The 20511-nt window shown below is 40.1% G+C and overlaps 2 protein-coding genes across 11 annotated transcripts in view; both read left to right on the top strand.

Annotated features, from left to right (window-relative positions):
• Positions 1-20511, top strand: part of DENND1A (DENN domain containing 1A) — a 553926-nt gene that overhangs the window by 288808 nt on the left and 244607 nt on the right. For all 10 annotated transcript variants that reach the window (XM_036913988.2, XM_036913990.2, XM_036913985.2 and 7 more), the window contains 3 exons: positions 4250-4319; positions 10614-10694; positions 14477-14530. In XM_036913988.2, coding sequence (XP_036769883.2) covers positions 4250-4319; positions 10614-10694; positions 14477-14530 — 205 coding nt within the window. The remainder of the gene's footprint in view (positions 1-4249; positions 4320-10613; positions 10695-14476; positions 14531-20511) is intronic.
• Positions 7115-8578, top strand: LOC118926699 (non-structural maintenance of chromosomes element 4 homolog A-like). Its single transcript, XM_036914028.2, is given in 3 exon segments — positions 7115-7474; positions 7564-8193; positions 8195-8578. Coding segments are annotated over 3 exon segments (1236 nt in total). The 3' UTR covers positions 8441-8578.

The raw sequence follows: 20511 nt of genomic DNA, 5'->3' as shown, positions 1-20511 counted from the left end.
ACCACTGCCACCTCCTCCTACCATAGATACCTTCTCTATTGTTTGGCCTCTGCTTGGCTGTCCTTCATGGAAGCCTTCCTACCCACTTGGGCTCTGACATCCCACACCAGACTGCCTTCCAGATGCTCCTTTTACTCCTCTTAGGTTCCATCACAAGTCTAGTCACCTTTCTCCTCATACAGATGTTTTCTTTACCTGGAGTCAGGTCTTGCTCCTACTTACACACCATCCTTACCACTCTTGAGTTCTGACACTCTAAACCAGGCTACCCCTTCAGTGGACAACCTCACTATCCTGCTGGAGCCCTAACTCGCCCTTACTAGGGAACCCTTCCCACCTAGTTTGGGCTCCAACACTGTGCCAGGTTGCCCCTGTAGGAAGATACCCTCCTCTCCATGCTTAAACTCTCACATCCTGCTCATAACTACTATTCTCCCAGGTGGTCACCTACCTCGGCTTGGTCAGCCTTTGTCACTGTTGCCCTCCATCATATGCACATGGCCCTACCTTGCTTGGATTCAGTGAGTAGCTTTGAACTGAATTGTTAGCAAGAGAAGTAGGAGAGCTTTTAAAAATTGGATTTTCTATTTTAATACTTAAGTCTCTGGAGTGGGGTCCCATCACACACAGCATTTATCAAAGTTGCTCATACATATTATACATACATACACAGCAGTGGGAATGATTATCCTGACAGTCCATTCAGTGGAGTGAGATTAGAAAAGCAGGTCATCTATCCACAGTTGGACTCAGTTCCTGAGTTCAAGTAGAGGGTAGGCAGCTCACCAAGCTGATGGATGTGAATATAGACAGTTTTCATTCAGTATGCCCCCCCAAACTCAGGCCAACTACTTTGTGTCTACACAAACCATGTCTGCTATATGTTGGGGGCAATTTAAGGCTTTTTACAAGTGATTTTGACCATGGGCTGTTTGACTTTATGCATGATCTCTGGAACCTTCCCCCACACATCTTATAAGGGCATGTGATGGCCCATGTCAGTGAGACCATGTGTGTAGGAATACTTGGGTGCTGTCTGGCTCATAAGTTGAAGACTTTGTATTGCTTCACACAGAACAAAAGCCTCTCCATTTAACTTTCAGGCCAGGGAGTGAGGGCAGAGCCTGGGATAAAGTTACCTGAGCCACAGTTCGGTGAGAGAAGCTTGGATCAAGGCCAGTGCCTGGGAAGCAGGCTTTTCCCATTTTGACATTTCCACACTGGGCCTGTGCTGACTGGGTTATGGTAATGCTCTCTTACAATTTTGTACATTGATCCCAAAGCCTAAGCTAAATAAAGCACTTGGGAAAGAGTTCTAGATGCCCCTGGGTAGCTATTACTCTTTGTTGTGTGTGTCTCTTTTTCCCTCTAGGCCCATGGCCTTTTTGAGTGCAGGGACCCTTTGTTGTTTTCTTTTTGGCCCCAGCCTTGGACTGAGCCTACCACACAGTGATGCTTGCATCAGGGGCTTGAGCAGTTGCATAAAGGAAGCAAGGGGAGCAGGGATGTTTGGAACTCCTTTAGATGTCCAGGGAGGTGCAGCATAATGGAGTGTTTGTTTCCTGTCTCTGGATTGGGAAGTAGTGTTTACTCCATGATGACAGACAAGCACGAAATGGAGTGGAGGGTCTCCATATCCTCACCTGCAACCTCGGCAGGCAGCAGAAGCTGTTGCGCCGGCACTAATGAAGCAGGACAGGAAACGCCACTGGATAAAGTTCAGCTGTGAACCCTGGCCTCCCAACAGGGGAAAAGAAGGATCCTTTGAAGAAGAAGACAGCTGGGTTTTGGTTTCAAGACCTTAGTACTGCCATCACTAGATATTCATCTGTCAGTGCACAGGGGACAACATGTGGGAAACAGTTGTGTCTGGTCTGGCCAAAGGGAGAAAGAAATGGCTGATTTCCAGGGTAACTACAAAACCTTCCATGGCTGAGGGTTTTGCATAGCATAGCCTAAAAGAATTGATTTGGTGAGGTTGAGGCTGAGTGTGAGCACCTGGGCACTGCCTGCTATAGGCCAGACAGTCCTACATGTGACCTTTCTCCATCCTCACAGCAGGGGAGGATTCAGAGCTTGAGGTTCCTGGCCCAAACTCTGTTGGCCAGTTGAACCCAGTGGCCAAAACTACTTCCCTGTATACCACAGTCCTACATAATCAGAGAATCCACCCTGACCAAATCACTTCAAGTATCCTAACGTGACTTCAGCTTTTCTCTCATTTGCTTTAGGCCATGTTTTTCTTGGAAGGAAATATTTTCTCTTCCTCTTTTTTTTTTTTTTTACCCCTTCATGACTTTCAGATGCTAGATTTAACTAGTGGTATTTTCTTCTTTCAGGGCAAAAAAAATTGTAATCCTTGGTTGAATTTGTTTACTAAGAGTCTGCTAATCTGGGCAAGAGTTTCCTTCTGAGGGGATTTATTGTTCCTACTATAATGGCTTTTAACTCAGTTGAGGTTTATTTAACAGCATAAGAAGGGAGAAACTTATCTCTTTCCTAATCCCTCTTGAATGTTTACATTGCTCTGCCAAAGTAAATGCTGTGAAAAGTGGCAGCAGTCATTTGCTCTGTAATAGTCAATATGCAGCTGCCAGAGCTGATTGAAACATATTAACATCAGTGATAATACTGTCATAGAAGTGAAAAGTTAAGTTGCTTATCAGTATATTTTGATAAGCTACTTAAATTTTACAGTAGCATGTGCTGGCTTCAGACAGACGTTAATGATAGAGAACCGTGCACTTTATCTGTCCTCTCTATTGCCTCTCACTTCATTTATTACCCTCAGCAGTACAGCTGGTAATCTATACAGGGTGGTGATTTCCCTCTGCCTGGAAGGATGGAGGTGCACAGCATCAGCGCCCCACTTCACATCCAGTCTATCAGGACCGAACACTGTTAGCACAGCAGGGCCGACATCAGCAGGACAGCAAGCACTGGGTGTGACACTGCTCATGGGACAGGTGCTTTGGAGAAGTTTCTTATGGAGAACAAAGCCATTTAAATTAGATGACAAGACTTCCTGGAGGTTGGGATAGGTTTCAGCAACAGTCCTGTAGCACTACCATGCCCTTGCTGATAGTCTTTGCTCAGTTGTGTTTGCTCAGCCAACGTGTTGCTTGACAGTAGACTGGGCTTCATGCTTGGCCCTGGGAAGACAAAGGGAAGCAAGATGGGAAACTTCCTCTCTGTTTGTACACTCTGTTGGGAAGACAGACACACCACTGAGTGCTACATGGTGTGTGGAATGTTAGGGCAGGAGTATGTGTGTGACCAGGGCAACACAGAAAAGAGGGAATTAGGGCCATAGAGACTGGGCCAGGAGTCGTGCAGGATTGCCAGGGGTTGAGTAGAAATCAGCCAGATCAGACCATGAAGTTCAGAGGGAGAAAAGGGCCAAGTGTATGCAAGTCAGGCAGACTCGAGGATGTCTGGATATTCTCTGAGTGAGGCTGCACTGAGAGGAGTATGCATGTGGAGAAGTGGAACACAGCCAGAGACAGGCAAGGACCTGACAGTGAAGAGCCTCAAACCCCATTCTAAGCAGTCCTGTAGTGATTGGGGCACTGACTGCTGCAGGAATTCAGTTCAATGTGCTGCTTGGATATGTGTTTCAGGAAGCCCATTCTAAGAGCCACATAGAGGGTAGAGTAAGGTGAGGACCAGGCTGTCCTTGGAGTTAAGGGGCATGATGGTCAGGACCAGGTGGAAGGCAGTGGGGATGGAGAAGAAGGGCTTAACCTGCAATTAGTATAGAGAGGGTGCATTACAGGTAGAACATTCAATATAACAGTATGAGTGTTTTCAGGCTCGTGGGGCCTCTGGGACACCTTGCAGACAGCAGCCGTGGAAGTGTTATAGATGTGTGTGGCTGTGTGTCCACTCATGTGAAACTTGAATAGAAGCTCTCTTGGAAAGGGTGCGTGTGGCGGGAGAGGCCTGGGGGGACTATTCAGAGATGGTTCCTGATTGCAGAGTTGGCTTTGAATTTCTCCTCTAGAAACCTGCTCTAGCTCTGAGGCATGGGCATAATTTATAAAGGACATCCAATCCTCTGCTTTACACAGTCAATTTTTTAAAATCTCAGAAATAATTAGCATTTTACCAGTCTCTGTTTCCAGCATAGCCGGTGACAGGAAGACTCTTCAGGATGTAGAGAAAAACTGCAGTGCAGAAGCCTTGAATTAGCTCCTGGTTAAAGTTTTTGATCTGCATACTAATCGTGTGTTTCCGCTTCTCCCCCCAGCTATCTCCCCTGGTTCGAAGTATTTTATAAGCTGCTTAATGTCTTGGCAGATTACACGACCAAAGGACAGGTATTTGCCTTTTATTCTTTTTAATGAGTAAACTTTCACTTTCATGATTATAAAAATATTACATGCCTTATATTTTATCAAGTTGTTTACCAAAAGAGTAATGCATGCCCATCATAGAAAGTTTGGGAAGTGCAGAAAATAGTAAAAATGAACAGAAACATCACTCCTAACATGTCCCCCTGCCCCACCCCCACTCCCCCAAATAAGTATTGCTAGCATTTTGGGATGTTTTCTTTCTTTACTTTTTTTTTCTTTCTTTTCTTTTTGAGTTAAGTAATAACATAACCCCTTAGCATTCACAGAGTTAATATTTGTAATATCTAATACTCCCAAGCAGTCCTGAAAGTTCATGATATGTATTGTAATTTTGCTGAGACACAAATGTGAATTGCTCAGGTCATGCTGCAAAGCTGGGATTTGTGAGTAAAACACTTAACTGGCAAGTGACCTAAGCCAGCTGTCCTGAGTTACCATTTCAAGAAGGGTTTTTTGTGCTTTTATAGTAAGTTTTTGAAGGGTCTGAAAATTACTTACAAAGTTTAGCTATACCTTAATGCACTTTTGGAAGAAATCATATGATAAAGTATCTTCTGTGGATGTCAAGGGTCAGCAGGACCTGTATTTAGACTTTCATGGCTTATATTTTTCAGGTACTATAAGGACAGAGCATTTTCTCCATGCTAGTAAAAATATTGTATTTTTCATGGCTGCATAGCATTATATCATGTACCTTGATTTACTGAAACATTTCCCTATTGAGAGTTTTTCTAACTTGAGATTTTTTTTCTCAAACATTTTTCACTGTTATATGTATAGTCATTAGCATTTTAAGCATAAAGCATTTTCTTCATTTTGGATTGTTTCTTTAAGAGGAGACTCTCAAATGGGCCTGGGTCAAACATTTTAAAAACATTTACCAAACTGCTTTCCAGAAGAATTGTAGTCTTCTTAAAAGATGCCCTTTACCAACAATATGCAGGAGTGCCTGGGACACTGTCCTCTCACCAGCATCATTTGTGGAATTGATTGACAAGTGAACAAGTCTCATTGTTTTAATTGCATTCTTTGATTATTAGTGAGTTGAATATTTGTCCATATAGATATAAGAAGTTAGATTACTTATATTTTCTTTTTTGTAAATGGCCTAAGATTTTTAATTAAAGTGGTACATTATTATTAAATGTTAGAGAAATTTTTGCCCTCATATTTTCTGTTGAACATTAGTTCTGACAAATACTCCATAAAACAGGTACCAGAGTTCAGTAATATTGGGGTCGGGGAGAGGGGTAGCTGTTTCATTTTTTCTCCTTAAGATTAATGTAATATATGTAGGCTCTGAGAAGTCCTGCAGTAGAGAAACCTGTGTTACTCAGTGCTTCCTATCTCCAAACCCTTTTTATTCCATGACAAATTGAATTAATATTCTGAGATGCCAGTGTTTCACACACTTAGAGAAATGCTGTTTTGGGGAAAAGGTGGAAGATGTATAACAGATGAATCTTCAAGTTTACTCCACTTCAAGTGTATTCCAGACGCCATAGTAAATGAAAGGACTAACTAAGAAAAACTCCTTAGATTACTATGCTCAGGTGTCAGGATGCTTAGGTATCAGGGAACTCTGTCATAATAGGAGTGATTTTACTCTTCGATGAGTAAGTTAGGCAGCCACCTTGGGTCTGTTTGTTCATCAATATCTAATTCACAGTTTACTTCAGTCAGACGTTCAGGTTTTCACTCAAGTTTGGAAGATGTCTTTAGTAAATAGAATTGTTTAACATGTAGGCTCTTAATAGTATTAGAATTGGAGATTGACTCACATATTTTTTCTTTCATATTTATGCTCCAGTCAGTTAAAAAAAAAAAAAACTTAGTAAACCTTAAAAAATAGGTCTTGTTTTACAGGAAAGGTTGGATAGGTACAATCTACACATAGGGGACAGGATTATTATCCTGTAAATTGGTGCGCCAGTCCTCCAGGCTATTGCCTCGGTAAGGACTCCGCCTCTTGCAGTGCTAGAGATTGAGATCAGGGCTGTGTCGTAGTGCGGTCTAGTTCCCCTGTACTCAGGACTCTTTAATACATTTCTTCTGGTTAAAAGAATTCTGATATGGATGATGATAGTGACTCTGTCTACAGCTGGCTTATGTGTTTGCGAGGTGTGAGTCAGATTGAAACAGGAAGAGAGAGCTTTTATTAAAAAACAGAATTCCCTCCCCAAGTCCAGAAGTCATTGGCAAGTTTGGGCACCGTTGGCTTCAAATGGGGGTGGGGTGGGAGGGACCTCTGCTGGCTTAGCATGGAGTCTGGGGCCTAAGGTACATGATGAGGGTGTCTGTGTGGGTCACCGATCCAGCATGGGTGTCAGACCCTGATGGGGCAGTGAGGGCATCCTCGTGGAAGAGACTGCAGGGGCTGAGGAGGGCATCGGAGCCTGAGAGTATTAGAGCCTGAAGGGTGAGGTGTTTTTGATGTGGATCATGGTGGCAACAGTTCAACTCCGGAAATCAGAATGTGGGCAGGGGGGCAGCAGCGGCCCACCATTGGGTAGGGAGGGCATTTTTGTTGGGGTGGGAGGGGGGAAAAGTGGTGACCTAATGGTGGATGTCTATTCAGGCAGGGCAAGGAGGGCATCTAGCTGGATAGGGAGGTAAGGAGTAGTGATGAAAGATTGGTTACATACAAATAAGTACATCTGTTAAAATAGGCCAAGATTTTTCACTTTTTTAGAATATAGTTATAAGTACATAGGAAACTAGAATGATTCCTATGTTGGACTAGAATTAGAGCCATTGGTATGAACCCACAGCTTTCAATATATGTGATAGATACAAAAATAAATAGACTGCGCGGCGCGGCGTCTACGGAACCCGCCGCGCCTCCATGGGCTCGTGGAGCGCTTCCCCAGCCGTCGTGTGGCTCGGCCCGCGCGACCTTGGCCGGGGGCGCGCGGGTCCGTGGCGGGCAGGCGGCCGTGCTGAGGCCAGGGGTGGTCGGCATCGCCCGAGCTCAACCAGCCCGGGAGGGCAGAGGTGGGACGCGGCCCGGGCTCCTTTCCCTGCGTTCGGCGGATCCCCGCGTGTGGTCGCGGGCCCTGCAGCGGCAGTGCCACACGGGAATATCAGAAATGCAACTCCTCGGACCGCACCCTGGACCTGCCCAGCCTGATACTTGAGGTGGCCCGCCCATCTCCCTCCAGGGTCCTCTGGCTTGCAAAGTTTGAGAGGCACTCTGAGGAGCGTTTAGAGGCTGCAGGAGTCGAGCCCTTTGGGTGAAGAAAACCGGGAGGATATACTGAATGCCAGTGACAAATTAACAGAGGTTCTTGAAGAGGCCAACACTCTGTTTAATGGAGTGTCCCGAGCGAGGGAAGCAGTCCTGGATGCCCATTTTCTCGTTTTGGCTTTAGATCTGGGCAAAGGGAAAGCAAAGCAGCTGCGTTCAGATCTGAACTCCTTTGATATGTTAAGATATGTGGAAACTCTGCTGACACATATGGGTGTAAATCCGCTAGAAGCTGAAGAACTCATCCGTGATGAAGATAGTTCTGATTTTGAATTCATAGTCTATGACTCCTGGAAAATATCAGGCAAAACAGCAGAAAACACCTTTAATAAAACCCATACATTCCACTTTCTTCTGGGTTCAATACAAGGAGGGTTCCCCGTGCCAAAGCCACGAACCTATCGTCCAAGAAAAAATCCTAAGGCAGAAGTGAAGCAGGCAATGCCTGACCAGTTACAAAAAATGGAAGCATCTCATCAAGAAGCAACAGAAAAAGAAGTAGAAAGAATTCTGGGATTGTTGCAAACGTATTTTCGAGAAGATCCTGATACTCCTATGTCCTATTTTGACTTTGTGGTAGATCCACATTCTTTTCCCCCGAACGGTGGAAAATATCTTTCATGTTTCCTTCATTATAAGGGATGGTTTTGCAAGAATAAGACTAGACCAAGACCAACTGCCAATAATCGAGCCTATTAATGACGAAAGTGAAGGAATTGACCAGAACACCCAAATTAGGAATCAAGGAATTATCGCTTTGAGTTATCGGGACTGGGAGGAGATTGTGAAGACCTTTGAGATCTCAGAGCCTGTGATTGCTTCAGGCCAGAGCCAGTAGAGACTGAGCACCTTATGCCTGACGAAGGACTCAGGTGGATAGTAAAGTCCAAAAATGGAAAGCAGCATGTATTGTATATATTGTATGATTAAGCATTTTAAAAGACAGATTGCTTTTAGTAAAATGTAGCTTTTGATAGTCAAAATAAATAAGTAAGTAAGTAAATAAATAAATAAATAGAGATGCATGTATTGTGAGTCTACAGGTGTGTAATATATTTCCTACCTCTGTCCACTGAAAGGGTCTCAGGTCAGCAGTACCCAAGTAGCAGGACACACACTCAGTGCTCAAATCTTGGTTTCTAAATAACATTTTCCACTAAAATGAACAAGAGTTCCCTGAAGAAATGTCTAATTCCAGGGCTGGAGCAGGGAAAGTATACGAGCCTGGACTATCTTATTGTGCCAAAAATAAGGAAGTGCTCAAAACATGATAAGGACATGTCAGAAAGACACAAAAGTGAGCTTGAAGGAACCATGGGTTCCCACTGGTCGTATCAGGGACAATTTGAGTATCAAATCAAATAGTGATAGCAAGGAATTATAACCCATTGAATAAAACAGGAAACCATGTATTGATACTAATAAAAATAAGTAAAAAGACAAAAGTTTGATAAGGAGTGGGATATTTATATAAATTATTGCTCCACAAAATACTACGAAACACAAAGGGAAAATGAGTAACTTCACAGTAGAGACATCAGATGAATTAATCAAGTGATCAAAGTGAACATCATCAGTATTGGGGCGAATTGAAATCTGAATCAATAGAAAACATCAGACAATTGAGAGTTACTCTACAAAATGGCTGATCTCACTGTTAAGTTCATACAAATCTAGGAAAGGTGCAGGAACTGTTCCAGACTGATGAGGAGTACGGAGTCGTAACAACTAAAGGCAGCATGTGATTCTGAACTGAATTATTTTGCTGTCAAGAACATTTTGTCACAGTTGACCAAACTTGATGGGATCCAAGGATTAGATGGTAATGTTGTCTCATTATTGATATCCTAATTTTGATGATTAAATATGAAGGAGAATGTCCTGTGTATGTATGGATGATGGGGCATAATATTGGCATCTCACTCTCAATTAGTACAGTTAAAAAGACTTTTGTATTGTCCTACAGTTATTCTGTACATTTGAGATGGTTTGAGAGCAAAATTAAAGTTGTGTGAGTGTGCACACATTCCTCTCTCTCCTCTGTGAGAGACTCAAACAATTTATCAGAGTTTAGATTGAAACAGCCTTTTAATTTGGGCACATCCTCGTTTTCTTTTTGAATTCACTACCAAAGACAGCTGTGGGACAGCAGAGAGGGCTCTGGGCTTGAGCACAGAAAACCTACCTTTAGCTCCCAGCAGTGCAATTTACCACCTGGCTGATTTGAGCCAACTTGTTTCACCCATGGGAGCCATAGTTTTCAATCTGTAAAGTGGGGTAGTTGTGAGGATCAGATAACAAAATGGATACAAATGTAATCTTTTTACTATTATATTAGCACAGAGAATTCTGCAGGGTAGGAGAAATAACTTTCAGATAATTCTGTAAGCAGTGTTCTTTTGAGCATTTTAAAGGTGAATCTGTTTTCACTTGAATAATCTGTACTGCTTTGTATTTCATTCTGTGGCTCAATTTTACTCATTAAAATGCACAGTCACCATCCTATATTGCATGCTGTTGTATGTAGTTCATTTTTAACTTTCCATAATTGGAAGCTGCTGTGTGTATCCAGTGAACACTGAATAAAATTAATTGAGGGTAATGATGATGAAGACAAGATCTATAGTGTCATTGTTATTTCTTCCACCCACCCCCACCCTGTAAACTAGGATTGTTTGCATTTAAAAGTTGTTGCTATGGAGTTGAGAGGATAGATATGCTAAGAGCTTATGGTATAGGATCCATAAAAGGCCGTCATGGTAGGTGTCTCACTGAGTAGAAATGTCAAACTTGGTGTGGGAGGATCAATTTGGCTCTTATATTGAGTCATAAGCAGTGTCTTTTGTGCAGTTCTACTTGAATATCAAATCTGTTTCTGTACTGGGGCCAGCACCTCTCCAACTCCCTCAGTCATGAGGGCCCCCAGCTCACTGCGTGCCCAGACCTCCCTGCAGGTCTCTGACTAAGGGCTCAGCCTTGCTTTTGTTACTTAGGCCTTTTATTTCTTTCAGGAGAGTCAGTGGAATGAGCTTCTTGAAACTCTGCACAAGCTTCCCATCCCTGACCCAGGAGTGTCTGTTCATCTCAGCGTGGTAAGTGGGGGCAGAGTATCAGCAGTCACCATGAACCCATTTCACTGTTAACAGTGAGAAGGAGTTAGTGGAATTGGATCATCTTTTGTCATCTGCACCTTCCCACCCCTACTCCCTACATGGACTAAAGCCAGGGCAAGGAGTTGAATTTGTTCCTTCCTCTGAGGTTCCATGAAGAATGGGTCCCAAATGCCCCAGGCTGCTCTCTTCCTGGCTGTCAGCCCATTACTTGCGTCTCCTGGATGGCAGCCGCTGATCTTGAAGGGGATGGCTGGCCCCTGCCTACCTCCTTAGCCACCCTCCTGGGGTTCCCTGCCCTACACTTTGCACCCCAGCATTGCTTGGAGGAGCCCATCTTGCCACCCCCTGAGCCTTCACCACCACTCCTCCCCTATTTACCAGTGTAGCCTGTATTCATCCCTCAGAACTCAACTCAGATTTTATTCCCTTGAGAAAACCTCCCTTCAATAGCCCCCACAAGGCTTATCTAAGGTGTTCTTCTTTACCCCAAGCATCTGTACACGTCATCACAGCACACTGGAACCATCTCTTTTCCTCTCTGCCATGGGACTGTATGCCCCTAGAGAACAGCTGGAGGGTACCTAGCAGAGTGCTTGGGTGGAAAATCCTCTCAACTGTAAATTGGGAGATTTCAATCCTAGTCATAGTTTTGCAAATGACCTGAGTGATCTTAATCAAAACCTTTACCTTCATGGCCCTCAATTTCTTCATCTGTCAGATAAGGCATCACAAGCGGTATAGGGGATCTTTTCCATATTTCAGTTACTGGAATTCCCTAATTCCTATGCCAGCTTTTGTCACCACCTTCATCAGAATTCTCAGATGGACACCCTTTGGCCAGCTGTTGATTTCTCAGGTGCTATTTCTCCTATGTTGTCGGGTCTGAAGGCACAAAGTTGATATTTAGAGGTTGTTATCTTGGTATTTGCCTCTTGAAAAAAAATGATTTTTTTTGTGAGGATTTTTTGTGATAGATTTTTTTTTGTGAGGGTCAAATTGAAAGCAATATCACTACCAATAACTAATTTACTGAGTTCCTAATTTATGCCAGGTATGCATCTCTAATGCTCAAAACAACTCTACAAAATAGATAGTAGCATGCACATTTCACAGATGAAACTTAGGAAAAGGTTCTTGCCCATCCAAGGTTATATGGTTAGTAAATGAGACGATTGGGGTTTAAAAACCCAGGGCCAACTGCCAAGCCTCTGTTCTTTCCACTAGGCCATGAGGGTTGAAAGAAAGGGAGCAAAGAATGAAGGTAAAAATGGATTGATGGAGGTGTTTGCTCATTTTAATAGAGCACAGGAAGGTGAGGAACCTTGTCACAGACATTCTTGTAAGGGAGACTGGAAAAGATGAAGAAATGAGTTTTAAATCTGCCTTAGTCATTGCCATATAGTTAAGCAACCTTCCTTTGTCTCTGTCCTTTTCTTAAGCAGCTTGATCTTTCTGCTTCAGTCTGTAATGACATCTGACAGGTAGCTGTGGGGTAGCCTGGCAGGGTCACCAGCTGCTGGAGAGGAAGGGCCACTCCTTCCCCTGAGAGGTTGCCCAGGCCTCCAGGACAACCTGTCACAGGGACAGGACAACCTGTTGTGGGGACAGGTGCTAGTGTGCAGCTGTTTCATGCCAGTGGTTTCGAGGAATGTTTCTGACCTCCTCTGGTCCTCACATTTCATGGGTGATGGAGCAAGACAGAATCTCAAAGGACAGACTGGGGATTGCTTGGTTTTGGAATTGTGTAGGCTCACTATTTACAATCCATTGCATCTGTAAAGGCAGATATTTTTTTCTTTCCTGTTCATGAAGAATACCTCTCTCCATGCTGCATTTCTGACTTTGAGGGGCTAGTCTCAGTAGATTATAAAGACTGAAAGACTGGACTTTGTGTCTTGTCATGAGAATATTTCTGATGTAGGTGATTGAGAAAAATAGAAATGTAAACCAGCAGTCGAAACAGCAAGATAATTTCTATTAAGTCTTATTTTATGGCGTGCTAGGCACTTCACATGTATAACAGAGTTCTGAAGTAGATATTATGATTCCCATGTACAGGTTCAAAAACTGAGTTTCTGAACTATTAAGTAAAGTTGCCTAAGATTATATATTAAGTGGTTGACTACGGTCCCTGTTCTTTCTCCCTCACTGTGCCAACCATTGCTTTGTGACTCCATAACCATGTGGACATCCATTACTGAATATTTCCTGGGACTCCTGTCTAGCCATTTGATATAGAAGTTGGTATCTCAGGGCATCAAATTCAATCTTGTATTTTACTTTTACTATTCTAATCCTCATTGCACAATTGAATTGTTAACCAGTTTCCATGTTACATAATCTCATTATGTCTACTTCACATGTAATATTTTGTAATGATGTATTTCAGAGTTCTTTTAAAGTTACCTTTTATATATTTTTATTATTTACTCTTAGTTTATTATTTTGATTCAAATGGCTTTAGCTCCAATTTGCACATAAAAAACACAGGTACAACAGTCTGTTGTAATGGAAAGAGCATAGCTCTAGTTACTCAGACCTGGTTTCAATCCTAGTTTCTGTCACCTACTAGCTGTGAGACCTAACCTCTCTGAGCCTTAATTTACTCATTTGTAATATGGAGATGAGATCTATCTTAAAATTTGTTATGGAAATTAGAGATAATATTTATAAAGCACCTGGCATAAAGTCTTCCATGTAGCAGGTATTTAGTAATATCTGTTGAATATTAGACAAATAGCTCATACCATTATTGTTGATATTGTCATTACTGCAATTGTCCTCCAGGTCTTTCATTCCAAAGTGCCTATACAACTCATTTCTTCTAGAGACCTATTTATTTTGCACTTTTCCAAGAAGTAGGCATTAGAGGGCCTCCTCAAATGTCACTTGGGGGTCCAGGTTTGATCTTAGGCCATGGCTAAGCTGACCTTCTTTGCATGTGACCTCTCCTGGCCTTTGCACAATCCCATCTTTAATTGGCCAGAACCAGGCTCTTCCATTCCTGCTTGCCATTGTCCTCTGAGTCTTTAGTAACCCAGCGGAGGTGTCATTTGTTCAGCCTGTTGTCATTTAACTCAAGAACACGTACTTATTACGTACATCCTAGATAGCAGTTCGAACAGGTCAGGTTTTCAACTCCACTGAGTCTCCAGCTCTCTTCACTGAAGTCAGGGGGTTTATTTGCAGAGCATGCATAGCAGAATGAATTTCTCCACTGTTAACCATCTGTAATGGTCTCAGGGCAGCAGTCCTTCAGCTGGAACTGTCCTTAACATCACTTGGGCCTTTGAGGCAGATCTTGCCTGCAGCTTGTAGATGGATATAATCTCAGATGCTGAAATGAAATGGCATGTTTAGTTGGTAAAGACCACTGCTGAGTGAACCTGGTGATATATGGTCCCTAGAGTTCCCTTGCCTCATTGAACAATAAATTATGAAGCCTGCAGCTCTCATATGTTCAGAACCCTGAAAACATCATATGGGAATTTAGCCTTTAACCTTTTTGAGTTGTTCATTTATATCTCCCCAATAAGTTCATCTCTCACAGAAAAGAACTCAATCTACTAAACTGATGATTTAATGCATCTGGCTTTAATCCAACATTATCCAAAGAAAATATTCCATAGACATTTCTAATGAGTGAAACTCTGTTTCCTCATCTGAGTAAGGAATTATCTTCAGATCATTTACCTGATTTCTGAATAATGTGCTTGTTGCCTATTTTGCTAAGATAAATAGCTTTTGCCTTTCTTTTCTAGCATTCTTACTTTACTGTGCCTGATACCAGAGAACTTCCCAGCATACCTGAGAATGTGAGTACTTGAGGGAAAAAACTAAAATTTTACTTTTCTTTGTTTTTTACTATTTTTAAAATAAAATGAAAGGATGTATTTTCCCATTATAAAAGTAATGCATTATGAAAACAAAAATAGAGAATAGTTGAGAAGTATAAAAATACAAAGACAAAGAGTTATTAGTCATTCTCAAAGGTAATCACCTGTTAACAGTGATATCTCATTCTAGTCATTTTAGAATGTATTTTATACATAGTTAATATCACCTGTTACATAAGGACTTATACATTTCATTTATAAGCATTGTTTTTATTGGCTGCCTAATATTCTATTTGTTGTGTAGTTTACTTAGCTATTCCCTCACTGTTGTACGTTTAGGTGGTGTTTGCTGTTGTAAATAAAATGTTTCTATATAAAGAACGTTCATATAAAGACTCTTTATTAGGGTAGATTTACTCAAATAGAATTGTATTTCTATTCCATTTCTATGTACATTTTCAAGAGAGTAAAATAAAGTATTTGTGGGTATATGTGTGAGGATCCCCACCTCTTAAAGACTTGGGAGCGGTGAACTTAATTCTTGAGGGAGCAGAGATTAATGTTTGCCCTCTGAACAAGCTGAATGGTATATCTAGCCCAGCCTTAAGATAACATTTTCAAAATGGTTTGCTCAGATTATAAATAATAATATGTAGAATTAAATATATAATCATCACCACTTTAGGCACTTGATTACTTTTTTAAAATTGTGGCAAAATATACATAACATAAAATTTACCATTTCAACCATCTTTAAGTGTACATTTCAGTGATGTAAATATATTCACATCATTGTGCACCAGACATCCATCTCCAGATCTTTTCATCATTCTCATCTGAAACACTCTGCCCATTAACCCACTAAACAACAACTTGCCATTTCTCCCCTTCTCCCATCTCCTGAAAACCACTATTCTTTCTGTATGAATTTGACTACTCTAGCCCCTCATATAAGTAGAATCATACAATATTTCTCTTGTGTCTGGCTTATTTCACTTAGCATAATGTCTTTGTGGTTCATCCACATTGTAGCATTTGTCAGAATTTCCTTCCTTTTTTAAGGCTGACTAAGTCCATTGTGTTTATATAACATACAACGTTTTGCTTATCCATTAATGAACACAGGTTGTTTCTACCTTTTGGCTATTGTGAATAATGCTGCTGTAAGCATTGGTGTATGAATATCTGTTCAGGTCCCTGCTTTCACTTCTTTTGGGTGTGTACTTGATTACTTTATTGAAGTACTGGAATAAGTATACCTTAAAGTACTGGAATTAATATTTCCCTATAAGTACTATAAATTTTCAGAAAGGAAATTCTTCCAAGTGTTATCTATAGAGTAGTCAAGTAATCAAGTTTAATTAATGAACTTAGGCTATATAGTGTTGTCATTAGATAACAGTTACATTATCTGATACATTGGGGTTGTTGGGTATGTCCATAGGGTTTATTATCTATATGATTAGGCCCTAATGGAAAACATTGCTTCCTTTTTGTTGACATTAAGTAATAAAAAATTCAGATCACAGTTCCCATAACAGTGTCACTGGCTAATGTTTATTGAGTACTGTTGTTTGTCAAGTGATATGTTCAGTGCTTTACCTGTATTTTCTCATTTATCTTAAGTGTAGGTGGTTACTACCATAATTATTATTATATAAGGGAACAGAGTCCCTGAGAATTTAAGTATTAACCTGTTCAAAAGTACTACAGAAAAAAGTGGTAGAATTAAAATCAAACATTGACCTTTATTATTCTAGAAACTGATCTGTCATATACTGTGCTACACTTTGAGCCCACCTCTCAAAAAACTCCATTCAAATGATAAGAGAATTATAAAATTAGGGAGAAAAGTGTCCACATAATGGCAGAGGGAGCCACCATGAACCAGGGAATTTGAGGAATTTCTACAAAAAGGAAATGATTATACTTTAGTGGTCATTAAGGTGTAGATTATAGAGGAACCCAAAAAGAACTGGAAAAATTCTGTGGGGAGAACACAAGCAGGAACATACCATGGATAAATAGTAAAAGGCTACTGAAAGGTTACTTTCAAATGTCATAGAACATTTATAAAAATAATGTGTTGATCACACTGAATAATTCAAATAGAAAAACTCAAAAACTTTTATAGGCCAGTTATATTACAATGAAATAAAACTGGAAATTAATGATATTTTTAAAATATTCATCTACTTGAAGTAATGGCTGGTTCAAAGGGGATAAAACATTTAAACTAGATATGACTTAGATATTAATCACAATAAGAACCATTAAACAATAAAAACCTAAAGGATGGGGCCAAAACCTCATTCAGGGGAAAATTTGTAGCTTTGAATGCTTTTATTATAAATAAGGGATTTAGGAAGTGTTGAACTTTCAAGAAGCTAGAAAAAGAATAGTAATAAAAAAGCCAAAAACTAGAAAAGTATTTAGAAAAAATATTAGAAAAATATTACAGTATATTAGAAAATATTGTTATTTTTTCAAATACTGAAAACTTGTTAAAGTAAAATTTAGAACAGTATTAAAAATATTGTTAAAGTAAAATTTAAAAGTTATTTTTGAAAACAAAGTTTTTGAAAAGAATAGTGAAATAATCTTATCCAATAAATTTGAAAGCTAATGGTAAAATTTTTCTAGAATTCAAATGATCAAAGTCTACCTAAAAAATAGGAATATAGAATCATAACTTGAAAATATCAATAAAGCTCTAATGGCCGTCTATATCCCTCCCTGCTATAAATGTATCAGGTTTAGGTTATTTTATAGGCATGTTAAGGAACAAATGTTATTAACTTAAACTGTTCCAAATTATAGGAAAGGTATGTGTGTATGTGTATTATTAAAAAGCAAAAAAAATATCATTTGTAACCCCACTTGAGAGAAAGTCACATTCTGAGTTTTTCTTTCCTTCTTGTTTATGATAGTGGTAGTTTTCAAACTATGCTGCCTGGAGTCCTGAGGTTGCTTTGGGACCCCAAAAATATGAGAGAGACAGATGGCTGACTGAGCAGAGCACGGGCATCCCTGCTCCTGCTTTATTCATAGCATGTTCATATCTATCTGCTGAAATTGGGAATTAACTAATATTTTGTTTGAGATAAAATGGTCCTTTTGATTAAAAAAAGAAATTTAGAAACTACATTTTAAAGACCACCATGGGGATCATGCTAAATTATCTACCTTTATACTAGCTTTTTCTTACAATACTGTATTATAAACATTTACCTGTGTCATTAAAAATTCTTTACAAATATCCTTGTTGTTAAAAAAAAATCAGAAGTACATATAGAATAAAGTGAAAAGATTTCATTACTACCATCCCTCCCTTACCCTTAGTCCCATTCTCCCTCCAGGATTTGACAAGTGTCCTTCCAGACCTTTCTTTATGAATTTAGAGTATTATGTTACTACCTGTGTGTCTTGTAGACAGTTTTTAAACATAAATGTGATACTATTCATATTGTTTAGCAACTCACTTTTTTGTTCAGTGTATTGTAAAACTGTTCATTTTTTTTAGTGATATTTTTATTTAAAGCTATTTTTACTCTTATGTAACTCATACACATTAATGTTTTAAAAGACCACGTAGCACCACATAATTGTTGATAAGATTTCCAGGTTCTCCTTAATTTCCACTCCCTGCAGGCAGCTGCTTCAAGTTTTTAACAGTTGCCGTGTTTCTCACCATGTTTTTAATTATCTTGCTCCTATTGCCGTATCTTAGTATTTCTGTTTCAGATATCATTTACTGATTTTCCTGTGTAAGATGAGTTTAGGTCTTTTACAACTCCGTCTCCCCCAGAAACACACATATATAAAATGTCTTTAATATTTCCCCTCCCCCACATTCCTCTTTCTTCAGAAAAATACTTTAATTAAATCTATAGCTACTGTTTACATATCAGTGAGTGTGCTGAATCAGGTAATAGATTATGGTTATATTTCCTTTCTTGTACAAGTTTTTGTCACCTAAGAGTTCCTGGGTTTCATCTTCTTTTTTTTAACTTCCTTATTTTGGTGAAATGGTAGTTTCCTGAGAAAGTACTGTGTTAGAGGCAACATTTTTAGACCTTGCATGACTAAAAATGCAGAAAAACTTTATTCTACTCTTAATAGGATTGGAAATTACCTTCAGAATTTTGAAGAAATAGCTCCATTGACCTGTAGCTTTCCTGTTGAAAGTTTGAACTCTTAACCCATTATGATCCTTGGTTTTCTTTTTAGGATCCTTTATTTGTCTCTAGTACCCTAAGATTACAGAACAATTTGCCTTGCTGTGGGGCCTTTCCATTTACTGTGCTGGGCCTTTGGAGGGCCCATTCAGTCTAGAAACTCATGTTCTTTAGAGCTGGAAAATGTTCTCCCATTATTTCTTTGAAAAAGTATTCTTTATTTTTCTCTCCTTTCTCTCGGCCTCTATGATAGGATGGTAAGTAAACTTCCTGTGTTGATCTCTGATTTTCTAATCTTTTGTATTTTCCATCTCTCTCTTTTAGTCTTCCTTCTACTTTCTTCAACAAATCTGTCCACCCTTTTGAATTACTTAACTTCTAACATCATTGTTAATATCCAAGACCTTTTTGATGTTACTCATCAGTAAATAGTTGTTTTCCCTGGCATCCTGTTTCTTGGATGCAATATTTTTTCTCATCTCTTTGAGACTATTATTTATAGATTTAAAGAAATTGTTCTTGCATTGTTTTCTTCCTCAGTGTTCTCTCTTCTGTTTGTTTTGTTCTGTGTCTTTGATTGTAAAGGTTTTTTTCAAATGGCTGCCCAGTCATATTTAAGAGTGAGGCACTGAAAAGCTAATGGAAGCTCTGTGTTCATGAATGGGGCTTGTTACCTGGTAGGCTTTATTGTAGATGTTGGATCAGAGGCCTGGCCACTTTGAGGGGTGGGGGTGGGTGCTCTCCAATGTCAATATCAGAATCTTTTGTTTTGGACTAGTTAGTTTTCTCTTACCGGTGAGTGTATAAACTTCATTACCAGGTTCTGGAAGCTGAGTGGGAGTGGTGGGTTATTGGGTATCAACATTTAGCATGTATAATCTAAGCCCTCCTACCATTTTTGATTGACTGCTTTATCCCATATCAGCTACACTGGGTGTCCCCAAGCCTTTCTGGTTCAGTTCCTCCAGAAAGTAAACATTTATTCTTCTGGAGGGTGCCGGAAGGCCAGTTGACTGGCACAGTGAACTGGGAGAGGAAAATTTTCTATCAAGTTACTCCTATTTTTATTGCTACCCTTCCCCTAGCCTTCAGAAGTTCTGGGTGTCTCCAGCTCCTGAACCTTTGTGGAATTCTGTGGCGTGAGTTGGACTTGATGAGCGCTGCCGCACCCCCACGCCCCAGCCTTAGTGTTTTGCCTTTTCTGGGCTCCTTAAGGTTCTCAATCTTGGTCAGTCCTCTTGTTGCCTTGGGCCAGATCACTCTTTTTTGGCAGGGCCTGTCTTGTACCTTGTGGGATGTTTAGCAGCTTTCCTGGCATCACACCACCTCCAGCTGTGACAACGAGAAATGGCTCCAGACATTGCCAGCTGTCCCCTGGGGGCAAAAGACCCACGTTGAGAACCATTTCTTTAGTAATATCTGCTTTCAGGCTTCCAAAACTTTAACATCTTTCTTCCATTACTACCCTTTCTCCTGTTCTTTGGGGTTTATGTCTTTTAAAATTCTTTCGCTGTGACTTTTCTTGGTTTGGGGGGTTGGGGGACCATGGCAGTACTATCAGGAGAGAGAGAAGACAAATATGTGTTTAATCTACCAGATTTTACTGGAACTCCCCACAGTGTTTTAACTACACTTCCCCTACTAATAAACATTTAGATTGTCTCTAATGTTTTGCTATTATAAGTAATGCTATAATAACAATTATTGCCTAGGTTAGGTTCAGCTTTTTAATTTTTTTTATAAAAAGGACTGAGAATTCCTTAAGAACTTAAATTTAAGGTA

The sequence above is a fragment of the Manis pentadactyla genome, chromosome 3 (assembly GCF_030020395.1).
Source record: "Manis pentadactyla isolate mManPen7 chromosome 3, mManPen7.hap1, whole genome shotgun sequence".
Classification (NCBI taxonomy): domain Eukaryota; kingdom Metazoa; phylum Chordata; class Mammalia; order Pholidota; family Manidae; genus Manis; species Manis pentadactyla.
Note: the sequence above shows the minus strand (reverse complement) of the source record. Positions and strands in the feature narration are given on the sequence as shown.